Genomic DNA, 14,048 nt, shown 5'->3' with positions numbered 1-14,048 from the left:
AATAATAATCTGCAGTCAGTTCAGTCTTATATACATTTACATGATTGCTTTCCCTTCTATGATGCCAGGGTTGCCCGCAGTTGGCATAACATCCTGGAACCCAGGACATCCACAGTCATAGACCAAAGATAGACAAGGCAATGTTGGACAGAGAGCCACAAGTTCAAGCACAACCCTGGGTTAATAATTCAGTACTTTCATAAAAAAGTATTGCAGCATTTAAAAAAGTGTCTTTAACAAGAGAAAGGTGCTTTATAAATAAAATGTACTATTATTATTATTATTAACTGGATGATAGAAACCCACAAATGCTACTAATCATAATTTCACTTTCAAATGAATAATTCTTTACCTTGGCCATCTAGTGCCAATACTGGGTAGCTTTCCATAAACACTCTTTGACTACTGCTATATTGTATAACAAACCTGAAGAGATCTCCCATTATACAATGTAAGGATAGCACTTCATTTTTGTGAATGCAGCTTTAATCTCTGTGTAGATGGCTACAATATGCAAGGTACCATTTACCTGTAGAAATAAAGTTTTTGTGACTGGAGAACCATCGAGGAGCCAGCAGAGCCATGAACAGAGAAAAACCAATGTTGAAGATGTTCCGGCCAGAGTCCATGTCAGTATACTGAAAATAGGTGATTCCAGTTGCCACAGCAACAGCATGAGTGATGCTTAAAATCCCTCCTAAAAATAAATGGAAAACAAAATATTTAAAAAATAAAATTGAGAAAGGATGCAATTTAAAAGCTTATTTATTCAGAACATCTTCTTTTTTTTCTTTTTTTTTTTTAATCAGTGGTTGAACAGACATTGACAAAGCTAGAAATTACCATGAACAGAGAAGGGAATGTAAGTCAGCAGGTGGGTCAGTCTAGGAGAGATGCCAAGCAGCAAACACATGATGGCCGACACCTGCACAACATCTCTGGAGCAACACTGAATGAGAAAGAAAAATAGAATGACAAATCAATGAAGAATTGTGTGAAAAGCACATTTAAATGTGTGTGAGTACAGTAATATATACACACACCCTAATGTTATACAAATAAAACCCTCTCTTTGATTTAACAGGATCCAGAATTAAAATAATTTGGTAATGCTTCTTGCTGTTAATAATGTAAATATCACATACAGTATTTGTAACTAACAATATACAATTATAAATGAATGTTTTTAAAAAAGCATATTGAACAAAACATGCCTAATAATATGCATAAGACAAATCTTTTTTTGTACCAGACAAAAAAAACAAAACAAGACAACTCACCAGAGTCAAACAGACTAGTAAAAATGATGGAGATACAACTAGTACCAGAAAGAACAAAGTGAAAACTGGTAGAGATGCACAAACTGAAGAGCCAAAACTTGGTGTCATCTGAATTTTTTTCTCTTCAAACTTGATCACCAATTGGCTTAGAGGAGACTGGGACTTTGCCAGTTTTATAGGACAAAAAAAAATGAAAGCTTCCCATGTGTTCAGGCATCCACTTTTATACTTGGTGGTCTATTGTTTCAAGATTGGTGCTAAGTGGGAAGTTGTGAATTACTTTAACCTTACAGTTCAGAAAGCTGCTGTGCATCTTTTTAAGATGGCTTTTTAGGTTTCAATGCTTTTTAATTATTAAGTAACTACTATAATGATTATTGGATTTGTGGGAGACTAGTGTGGATGCAGATGTGAAAACACAGACATGGACAGTCTCTCAACACAATGTAACATAAAACACTAATGATTATAACATGATTTATTTGTAGTTGGTGGAATTAATGAATTGTATAAAATATTTCATACTAAGCAAGATGTACAACTTCATTTCATATACAGTAGTCATCTTTTCGTATCACAATATTTGCAAAGCTTGGGGAGACATACATTTCTTGTTACTCTGGTACTGCATATTTAGCAAGTTAATCTTTGATGGTTGAAGATATGGTACTGCATGCATATAGCTCAGTCTCCTGTGCTTCACATTTTCATTCTGCCTTGTGCCAGCAACACATATACAGAACAACAATGGAACGGATTGTAGTAAGATGCTGCATTTTTCTATTTCCTGCTTGCTTTCAGGTACACTACAAGCAATTATGATACAGTTCATGTTCTAAAGTGTTTTCTGTTACTTTATGTGATGTATGTTCTAATAATAACTAGATTAATTATGGCTTGATGATTTGTAATGACAGTGAAGATGATTTAAAGCAGTTTGCAATCTGCTTTGATTTTTTTATGTTACCTTTTTCTTTAGGGTAACTGCAGTATATAAAGCAGAAATAAAGCAAATTAAACTAAAATGGTAGTCTGGTAAACAACTTGCTCAAATTTATCAATCATTTTCACTGTGCAGAAATGCTTCCAGGCTTTGCTCCAGTGAAATGTCATTACTTAGCAGTCATAAAAATGGATACATGTAAAAATGCTGTTTATAGTTTGCTATAGTTTATAGTTTAGCACCATGTAGTGTTTAATACTTTAAAAACTGTTGAAAACTCTGAATATTAATGTGGGTTTGTTTTTCCAGATGGCATTTTCCATATTCAGACAGTATATTACCTTGAAACTGGCAAGCAGATTTAGAATTGGAAAATTTTCTGTCAGAGAAATCACACATCAGGTTTAGCCACAAATATCAAGAATGGTGCACTTAGAAAAACTTTCTGATCAGCATCAGATTCAGGTGAAAATCTCTTTCATGAATAAAAAAAGTATATATTGTTTTGTTTTTCTTTTCTTCATATTCTTCTTTTGTTCTCTTTGGATTTATTTTGAACTGAGTCATTCTATCTGTTATGTTGTTATTATTTCTTTTATTAAGTAGTGTAAAGTTGTTAAGAAAATACATAAATATCTACAGTTTTTAAAATGTTGATTAAATATGGACAGAACACTCAGAAAGCAGCAGACGAAATTTCAGGTTATGAGCCTGTGTTATGGAGTGTACAAACATCATAGACACTATATGTAAAAGCAAGCTGCAACTTTCCTTATCTATAAGATGTTCGGACAAGCTGTGATGAACTGTATATGAACTTGAACTTTTATTTTGCTCTTAATATTCATAGAATATTTTACTCATTACACATAACTTAGAAGATCTCATGATTTATATATACAACTAGACAAAGAGCCTGTTTCGACAACGTAAGATGAAACGGGCACGAGTTTGTGTCAGCAGTGTATGAAGAACAAATGATAATTAACAAAGAAGTTGTTTTGTAATGATTGTAGTCCGCTTTACTCATTACTGTACAGTCTTGTACTGTTAGTTGATGAATTTTCCAGGCCTATAGTATAATATTGAATGATGAATGTTCCGGTACAATATGGAATAGTAATAAATATAAGCACCACAAACCTGATATAGGTTTATTGAATGAATGCGTAATTGAATCAGAATGCGTAATTAGGCCTTGAGCTGTAGTCAAAATCGCCTTTCAGGCCTCTAGAGCTTTAATCGAAGTTGCCTTTCTCTTTGAATTTTTGCGGCCGTAAATCCACCGCCTGCCACGATGTTGGGGTTGGATGTCGGTCTCGTAAGGTTTTTCGGGCAGCTGCGCAGAAGGCGACTGCGCATGCGGCTTCGGACGTGTGCAGAAGGCGACTGTGCACGTGAGTGAGTGAGTGAGTGAGGAGGCAGGCAAATTATGTATTAAGATGTGCCTGAGAATCTTGCATCAAACTGACCAATTTAGTTTACCTCCACACTACTACTGTTTCATATAGAAACACAGAAATTAGTTTCTGTTCTTGCCTTTCGTCCACACTATCCCAATGTTTTACCAATCAAAAACAAAGACTTTTGAAAATGCTCTCCAGAGCTGAAAACACTGATTCAGCATTGCAATGTGGATGGATGAGAATGCACACTTTTAAAAACACTTATGCTTATTGTGTAGCCCATCCCTGATTGGACTATGCTCATTACAATGTCTCATTCTCTGATTGGTCACCCTTCATGGAAGAAAAACATATTCCAAAATGGCAGCTATGGCACTTGTTGCTTACTTGTATGCATCTAAATAATATTCTAGCTTGAAAGCTACATAAAGTACATGTGCAAAAGGCAAATGCTATACCAGTAGCTACAGTTTTGCAATAAAACCTGTGGGCACTGGCATTACCAACCCTTTAAGTGTAGGCAAACATTTACACTATATACTTTGACATATATTTTTGTACATGATGTGAAAATGCTAGTATGGACAGAGATCATTTTGGGTTATAAACACCATTTTTAAATCAAAAAATAGTAGTGGACCCAGCCTAACAGATTTTGTGACAAAGATAAGACATGGACTACTTACTAATTAAAGTTTTTTTCAACAAAACTACCAATTATTAGAACCATTAGTCCATTATCAGTGAGTATCTTCACCTGGTGTGAAAGTCACATGGGAAATATATATGCAAAGCTGACTCACTCACTCATCAACAAAAAAAAACTATTTCCTGTTTAATGAACAAGCTGAAATTTGGCATGATCTAGGGAAGTAGGTATCCACTAAGAAACAACATTTAGATATGTCAAAATTCTGAATTAACCCCTCCCCGACAATCGAACAACTACCTTGACAGATCAATTTCATTGAAATTTGGTGACACTATAGAAAAAAAGAAAATTAGCCAACAGGTTTTTTTAGTTGTTGAGATTTTATTTGTCGATATTTATTAATAGGGATGAGCGAACTCCATGGTGTTCACTTCGCCTCAAGTTCAGAATAATGTTTGTGAATTTTGACAAATTCAGCAAAATGCACTGAAAGTCAATGGGAAAGGACTAACTAGATTTGACTGGATTATAATGGTGCACTTTAATGTGTTCCTGAGGGCTAAGGAAATGTTTGCCAACTATACTAGACCAATTATTGTGGCTTCTGGTCTCAACCCTAATAACCAATCCTGCTCTTTGATCACCGTGCTGCAATCTCCAAGGGAGAAACATCAGTCTTATATAGCACTTGAATTTCTAATAGGGAGCCACAGAAATTGTGTTGTGAAGCTCGAAGCCACTTCTCAGAGCTTCTCGTGTTTTACATTGATACAACAGTATGACATGTATGGTACCGACATTAATTGATATCCACTTCAAGCACGGCTTTGCATGCATATACACATCAGCAGACTGTAAAGGGAGAATACATACAACTGCCAAAAAACATGAAAATAAATGCTGTACTTGAGTCAATGGCATGTATAAATGAAAATCATTAATATTTAATAATAATAATAAAATACACTCAAATCTCACATTATTCCTACTGATTTCATGTTTCAATTAAAAAGAATTCACTTTCCTGTAAAATTGTGTTTTACAATGACTATCAGCAAAAGCCAGGTAAGTATGCATCATTTACCTGGGGTAAAGATGGCAGCAGAAGGTGTTATGAGAAGAAAACAAGCCAGCAGAGACAGTTCAATGCTTCTGGCAATGTTCTGCTGGAGAACCTTGAGTCCTGGAATTCATGTGGATGTTACTTTGACATGTATCACCTACCTAAAAATTGTGGCAGACCACGTACTCCCCTGTAAAGATTCTGTGAGGCTTACATTTACACCATCCTAAAACAGTGATTTGTTTAGTTTATTTCAGGGACCCCAGGAATGCCCCCCCATCTCCATGGCCTGCCACACTCATAAACAGAGGTACAAATTAATTTATAATAAAAAATATATTGAACAAATAAAGATGATTAAAAACAATTTTTAAATAAAAAACATGCATGCAAAAGCCCACCCAATTTCCTCAACAGTGATAATTACTTCATTAACAGAAATATTAACAAAACCAGAAAAAATACTGTATACCAAATGATTAACAATAAACGCTCATGAAAGAAGTCCAAACACAATCCATTACAACAAATGCAGATGATGATAGTGAATGGAACAGCCTTCGGATTAAAATGTAAAGTGTTATCTTCCCGGAACATCGATGTGAGTGATTTGTAGTGTTTGGGAGCTCCCCAGATGAAGACATTTTCCAATCCAGAGAAAACAATGCGTACAATCGGGCACATGACAAGAACTGAAATCCAGGGAAACTGTAATCCACTATAATATCTGTAATCCAGTTTAGGGTGAAGCTTTGCATAATGAGTGGTCCATGGCGCTGGGCGACGTTTTAAATAAATAATCTGGTCCTGGTAACATGCTGGTTTGGGATTGGGTGCGGGTGTGCAAGAGTGCTTTGCTGGACGTGCCAACATTTGCGAAAACAAGTGACAGTCAGGTGCCTCATTATTGCCTCACTGTGGTATAGCAGGTCCATGGCTTAACAATAGGTGACCAATTTTAAATAAATAATCACATTCTGAGAAAGTGCTGGCTCTAATCGGGTGCAGGTGTGCGTGAGTGTGTTTCGCTCCATGGTTAATTGTGGATCTGGCTGACCATGACACAAACGTGCGGAAGTGGGTGGATCAGTCAGGCATCTCAATGATGGTGTGGCGGGAGTGGATCCTTGTACCTGTACCCAATTAGGCAGCAGAGAATAAAGGAGCCTGCACAGGACAGGAGAGGAAAAGAAACAAAAAGGCAGAGAAGTTTGGACGGGAACGTAAATGAAGAAAGAGCAGAGACGCAAATCAGCATCGGAAGAAGCGGCAGGACAAGCAGAGGCGTAGCTAGGGTTTTCAGCGCCCGGGGACAACTGAAGATTTCGCGCCCCCTCCTGTTTGCCAAAATGCAATGAGGAAAGGAAAGAAAATTTAAAAACGGCGCCCCCTGGATGCTGCGCCCAGGGACAGATGTCCCCCCTTGCCCCCCCCAGCTATGCCACTGAGGACAAGTCAGCCAGCTGTTGTGTGAAAGGCAGCGTGGTTAATGGCCCAACAAAGGATCGGGGCTACGGGAGTGGATCGTGCCCACTGATTATTTTTTGAGGAGTGGGTGCGATTGAGAGGGAGCCCTACCCCAGTGATATGAGGTACGCCAGGGGAGCGAGAAGAAAGATGGGAGGACAAATGACCTAGAGCGGTCTGGCTGGTGCTGCTTGGAGACAGCTAAGACAGGAGTTAGGTGATGAGGGCCGCAGCTGCTAGTGTCTTTGTTGGCTGAGAGAGCAATGGGAGAGCCATTGAGATGAAAATGGATTTGGGCAGGGCTCGTCTAACAGAACATGAAGGACCCAATGACTGTTGGTTGTACTCTTCTTTATAATTCTGATTTTTTTTTTTTAGCTCACAAAAAGTCGCCATTTTTTTTCCAGATTATTTATTTATTTATGGAAATTGCAGTGCACTTAACTTTGGAGGCTGATTGCTTTGTTTGTAATAAAAGCACTATCTCAGTTTTGCACCCTTGCTATTTGTGTTTCCTCATTTGCTAGGCTCATCCCTCGGGTACATTCAAGAGTGTGGGCTAACCCACACTGTCACACTCGCATCCCTCCAACAACCCCTTCATAAAGCCCAGTGCTGCCCGATAGCTCAGTGCTTCCAGGTATGCTGGGAATTGCAGTTCATATTAATTAGTGCTACTGCACTCTGTAATCGCAACGGTTTTCCCTAATGGCAGTGTCCTCTTTCAGCTGGAAAATGTACCCAGCCACACTGAAAAAAATGTTCAGGAATGGTTTGAAGAACACATGACAAAGAGTTCATGGTGCTGACTTGGTTTCCATATTCCCCAGATCTCAATCCCATTGAGTATCTGTGGGATGTGCTGGATAGACAAGAATGATCCATGGAGGCCCTACTTCACAACTTACAGAACTTAAAGGATCTATTGCTAACGTCTTTGTGCCAGATGCCACAGGACAATTTCAGAGGTCTTATGGAGGCCATGTTTTGACAAGTGAGTGCTGTTTTGATGGTACGAGAGGGACATACACAATATTAGGCAGGTGGTTTTAACGCTGTGGCTGTGTATATGTTAATAAATGTTTCTTTGATTTAAAAGTATTACAGCTTGTCTGCACACCTTGGGCAATTGAAGTAATAATGAAATTACAGGTCACCTGGTGTGGTAGACTGCTACCTTTTTCCCCACAGGGACAGTGGCTGAGAAGAGATGCCTTCAATTGTGAGCAACAAGGTAAGGAACAACGCACTTTGGTAAGTATCAGCCTCCACTGTCTAAGGAACATCTGTCTGGCCTGCACAAGCCAAAGCTAGTGAGTACCTATTTGGAGTACTGAGAAGTGATAAAATGTACAGGCATCAATCACAATTAGTGCTTAGGTGGTGAGTGTATGCTGTGTTCACACATGTACTAAACTGAGAGTGTGTGACAGTAGGCCATTCCATAATGAACCTGGTCAGTCTCACATATTCCACAATAAAATAGCCTGTATTTACAATGTAAACAGCACATCTGATTGATTATTTTTGTCTTAAACTCGCTTAATCAAATTTAGTTTAACTGGTGGGTCGGTGCATGGTAAGAAAATGCTCTAGATGGTGTACTGCTTAATTGTAACGCCCAATCATGCTAACACAGGAGAAAAACTATAGTACATGGTGAAAACCTCACTCAAGCACATTAAGATATGCAAATTTGACACAAACACAGAGAGGAGTGAAAATTAAAACCCCGTGTACTGGATTAGTGAAACAGAAATGCTAACCACTACTCCATCATTTTTTCAAAGGTTTTTTAAAAAGGAGTAACTTAACCCTCTGTATCGCACTGAGGGCGAACTACTGGGGTTGGCTGATGTCACCTGCACAACTTCAAGTCTTTCTTAATCATTTCTGCTAAAGTCACCAATTGGTTTACTTTTTATCATGAGGGTATAATTTTCTGCACAAAATATGGTGTACAAATTGCCTAAAGTGAGAGTTATTCAAGTCCAAAGGGCTAAAAATAGGGAGGAACCCAAAAAAACTCAATGTATTGCATAAATAGACACCAAGACGTGTTGAACAGTGTTGTGATGTGAGATTTTGCATATAAGTTGATGCATATTTTGAATGTCTTTATTTGTAACTTAGGCAATGCAATGTAATATTACTGTTACATAAGTGAGAAGCATTCATGTTTACAACCCCAACCCACCCCAGACTACAAGAAACAAGTTTGGTAAATGTTTCTCTAAAGTCTCTCAACTCCCACACAAAGCCACACTGCCTAACTGCCAAGCTTTACCAAGCTTCACCTTAACATATGGTTTTGGGGGATGGCAGGTGTTAAGATGTTCTTTGCCCCATTGGTCTGAAGCATGGCTGTTTGGAACTGGCTTGTATCAGAAGCCTTTAAGTACCATGACGCCCTATTGGCTGTAGGGGTTGGACAGAAAACCCATAAATTTGCTTGCTTTATCTCACCCTCTCTCTCTATTACTAAACTGCTGAATGACCATCTCACACCATGAACTGAAAAGGACAACACAATGAAGAGCACAACTCGGCAGCCATATTGATACAGGCATGCGGCCTGTTCTGAAGAAAGCTGACCACAAATGATGCCTTAACTAGAGACATTTTTAAGTAACTAACAAGTCTGTGTGCCGCCTGAAACTACACATCACCATTTAATCAGGTTGTATTGCTGCCAATATTCAAATGTACTTTGCATATTGTTATTATTTATGAATATTATCAATAATATAATATTGATATATAATATATAATAATAATAAATTGTAACTTAACTCCTGCATGTCTTTTACTACACCTAATTGCCTGAGGTTATAGATGTAGGAGGGAAGGTGGGGAGAAGTTATATACTATAATACCTTATAAACAGTGGTAAGTCTGTGAGATTTGAGGCGTTCTGACAGAACGAATAGTATATCATCTGTATGGGGGGAATGGTCATGTACTGTTAAGTCAGGAGGTGCCAGACCAAAAAAAAGAAAAACTATAGTGATTCCAAAGCATTGTTATTAATACAATTACAAACTTTACAAATGACATAATAAATTACTAATTACACAAAAGACTGGAGCATTCCAGGTTTGAGGTGACACCATACCAAAGACAAAAGACCTAAGACGTGATCTCTGAGGAACAACTGTTGCTGCTCACTAGTCTGGGAAAGACTACAGGAATTTTGCAAGCAATTTAAAAGTAAACCTTTAAATGATGACTTGGAATAATTACAGAAGGAGATCTGATACTGCAAGAAATTACAAAGCACCCATCCAAAGCTGCATCCATGGATATGCCTCTGTCTGTATGATACCTCTACTATCATTTGGTTCCATAGGAGTTTCATCTAAAAGACCTCTGGAATACTGTCTTCTGGACAGTTGATGTTATAATACTAAAACACCGAACTTGCTAAGCCTAGTATGCACTCGTTTTTTCTTTATGCATCCTTGTGAATTCATGGTTGACATAACCCTCTAGGTTCCAAGCTTTCTTATGTATCCTATTCATGCTTTCATTTATATTTTTCTACAGCCTTTTTTATTTTATACTTGTTTAATGTAATATGTTCTTGGTTTTTCACAACTACACTTTCTTTCATTGCCTGTCACCAATTTCAGATTTAAAAATGAATCTGTGCATCGCTTTCATCAGTCACAAGTAAGACAAGTGCTAATGGAGTTCCTGAGGGTAACATGGCGGTGCCTTGTGATTTTTTTTTTGGGAGAGGAATATAATAAAACGTCTGCAGGTCTGTGATAAACTTCTTACTCAGCTTTTATTATCACAATTGATAAATTGTGCATCCACACTAAATAGTTATATGTCCTGTGTTATATGAGATAACTAAATACAAGTTAGCTGAAACTGGACAATAATGTGGCAGTACAAATTGAAAAGTCAGCTATTAATGCATTGTGCTCACACTAATCATCAATGGCACCTAACAGTTATAGTCCATTTGTTGCACTGAACTTCTCTATGCACAAGATCAAAGGTAGCCACTGTATAAATGTTATGATGGTCCTTGATTGTCAAAGGTCAGCTACTGAATTTAAATGGTACTGGGAAAGCCATATAGACAGTAATATGTGAGATGACATTACTCTTATATTTTCAAATAAGGTTACTGCAGTGTAACCTATCTATAGCTTGCATTGTCCAAACTTTTTAAAAAGTTTCCTTTGTCTCAATCGTAGCAACGTACAGTGTGCTTACTGCACTATTAATTAGTAATAACAGAACAAATATTTAAAAATTATTCTGTCAAGTGAAATGTAACAAAATCCATCACAATTGATACTATGATTATAATATTATTTTCTGTATTAATACATTATGTTCTGTCAAAACCAAAATATTCTTTTTAAAGATTTTATTTTTGGTCTCTAAGGTTTACCTAAACAGAAGTATCATGTAATGTGTGCTTTGAAAGTTTCTCCTTTTGGTTTGTCCACCTAAAACTTTCCAGTGTAATCACACAGAGGTCCAATGTTCTTTATGAAACAGCTCTGCCTTGCGTTTCAGGCATCTACTACTTTTATATAGTGATCTCCTAGCAGAAAGGGAACAGTTCATTTCCAACATGGCTTGGGAATTTTCCATAATACACTAATTCAGCTTCTTCTAGGAAACACAATTTCCTCAAGAAGCAGAGCCCAAGGGCCAACATAGATTTTAACCCAAAACCGATCGTACATAAAATTTCTTATTGAAAGTTATGGGCCTTGAAAAACCTAAAGATAAATTTCTTAGCTTTATTACACTTGTAAAGAAATGTCTTATCTAGTATCTATTAGAAATGCAACACAAGAGAAAATAAATACTGAAGTTACTGGGAGACCATGTGATCCTTGGTGGTTGATGGACACACATTAAGGCAATTCTTGACGCGCATTTGCGTTTCCCTAATTTTATAAAACTCCTTCCCACTGAACTGTACAATTTTCATAAGAAAATATTTTACTCACACCTCGGGAATCAATAGATGGTGTCATGTTTGAGAAGGTCTCATTCTGAGGTCTCTAGACCCATGTGAAGAAGTCAATGTACAGAACACGAGTATGCCAATAGTTCAAATATATGGAAGCTTCTTTCGTTAATTTGAAGCAGTTTGTGGTTGACCAGTTCTCTGTCATGTGCAAATCTCTACAGCACAGCTTCCAGGTGCAGCTCAGTAGGCTCCAAAATGACATGCAAGAAATCAAAAACTGAAACTGAAAAGAAGATCTCTTTGGAACTTAAAATGCCACTGGAAACTGCCCCATCACCATAATAGATTACTTCGCTATACAGTTGGTTGGCGCCATTAAGTGCTCAACTCATGGAAATGGAAGATAGAAATTGTGAAACTAATCTTTGCATCCTGAAAATTAAGGAGAATGCTGAAGTTGAAATACCAATGAATTTCCTAAACAGGTTCCGGTCAACTTTCTTTCCAATTGTTGTCTGTTAGTGAGCTTCTGGAGATTTTTATGCAATACAAACTTTGTGTATGTAGACTTGTTTTTTGACTGTGTTTATCGTACTAGTATGGTGGGGGGTTTTGTTACATTCTGTTTTTTTTGGAGTTGGGGGGAACTGTGGGTGGTCCCTTTTTGCAAAGCCTTGGCCAATGGATCTACTGCCTGGAGTCAAGTGTTGCGGAGCTAAGATATTTAGAAGATGTACTCCCTACCTATGATGGTTTATCAGTACCTTGCTCTGTTATGTATTAATGGTTGTCTGTACGCAGGCAGGATGGGATGGTCAGGAATGGTTTTTGAGAGGTGGATGGTTAGTGGGTTGGTTGGGGTAGGATTTAGATAAGAAGCCCTGTGAATTATTTTTGAAGCTTGTGTTTATGGTGGGGAGGGGTCACATGTTTGCAGGGATACTCTGGCACTTCTTATCTTATTCATTTGCTTTTTCTGCATCTCTTAATTTTCTTTTTTACTATACTCATGGCTGATCTTTTGATTGCCTCTGGGAACATCGGAGGCTTTGGTTTGGATCCTAGATTATTTATGGTGAAAGAGAGTGGATGTCATTTTCATTTAGAAATCCAGTCAATTGGCCAAGGAGGTGCCTAGAATTTTAAACAATGTTACTTCATAGTAGTCTCAGCATCAGCCAACATTAGTGCAGAGCGATTATTTTTCTTCAGCACAACTTGCAGCCAAAAATATTTGGCATGGATTCAGATGATGCCATCAAATTCTGTTACATTCTAAATGAGTTAGAGAGAGAGAGGTTAGGAGCACACACTGATACAGCACATTGCTGCACCCACCACATGACAAACCAACTCAGGATCCCAGATTAGGACCAGAGTGCAGCCATGCAACGGGTGACACCAAAGCACCACACTAGTTCAGATGGATAGTAGGAAAATGGCTACATTTGTTCACCAACCCAGTATGAGATTTTGAATCTAAAAGGTTCTGATATAATTGTTGGTATTGATGCAAAACCTTTATGAAGCCTCTGCTGAGCAAAATGCCAGTTCCTCTCTCTCAATGCATTCCACAGTCAAGTCAATTAAAGTGTAAATTTGAATTCAACTCATTTGATTCTTGTCTGCTGTTTACTCCTTCTGTTAAAACTTCATTTTTTTCATCAGCTTCATCCCAAGAGCTATAAACACACTCAATCAGTCCATCAAGTGTTCCCAGTAGAACTGTTTGTACTTATAATTGCAATTATCTCACTGTAAACTGCATTACACCTGTAATATTGCACAACCTGAGGCACTTTATGAACCATTTGCACTATCTGCACAATATGTACATGTATATTGTACTTATGCTTTCATACTGTATATTTTTCATTTTTTCATCTTATTATTATTATCTTTTTATAGGAAAATAAGTTTATGGAGGATTTGCATATTGAATCTCATTGTACCATACAATGAAAATAAAAGAATTTAATTCAATTCAATAGAAGAAAATGTGTTTACAGATGATGACTGGCTTCTAAATTGATTTAGATTTCCAATGGCTATCCTCTTGGAGCTGTGTGCTGTTGGAATACTAGAATGTATACTTGATATCATTTTTCAGATGAAACGCATTAAAGTATGCATATTACATTATACAGATAAATTGTTAACCTCGTTTAAAATATTGTTAATAATTAAACATGTGGGACCGTGGTGGCACAGCAGTAGCAATGAGATAGCGCCCTGTCCAGGAATTGTTTCTGCCTCACACTGTATGCTTGCTTGCTGGGACTGGCAAGACCC

The 14,048-nt window shown here is 37.5% G+C and overlaps 1 protein-coding gene across 1 annotated transcript in view; it reads right to left on the bottom strand.

Annotated features, from left to right (window-relative positions):
• The window catches only part of slc23a3 (solute carrier family 23 member 3), an 81,836-nt gene that overhangs the window by 10,421 nt on the left and 57,367 nt on the right, over positions 1–14,048 (bottom strand). Inside the window, exons 9-10 of the mRNA XM_028807225.2 lie at positions 844–949; positions 530–697 (exon numbers count right to left, since the gene is read on the bottom strand). Coding sequence (XP_028663058.2) covers positions 530–697; positions 844–949 — 274 coding nt within the window. The remainder of the gene's footprint in view (positions 1–529; positions 698–843; positions 950–14,048) is intronic.

Source organism: Erpetoichthys calabaricus, chromosome 8 (genome assembly GCF_900747795.2).
Source record: "Erpetoichthys calabaricus chromosome 8, fErpCal1.3, whole genome shotgun sequence".
NCBI classification, from domain to species: Eukaryota; Metazoa; Chordata; class Cladistia; order Polypteriformes; family Polypteridae; genus Erpetoichthys; species Erpetoichthys calabaricus.
Note: the sequence above shows the minus strand (reverse complement) of the source record. Positions and strands in the feature narration are given on the sequence as shown.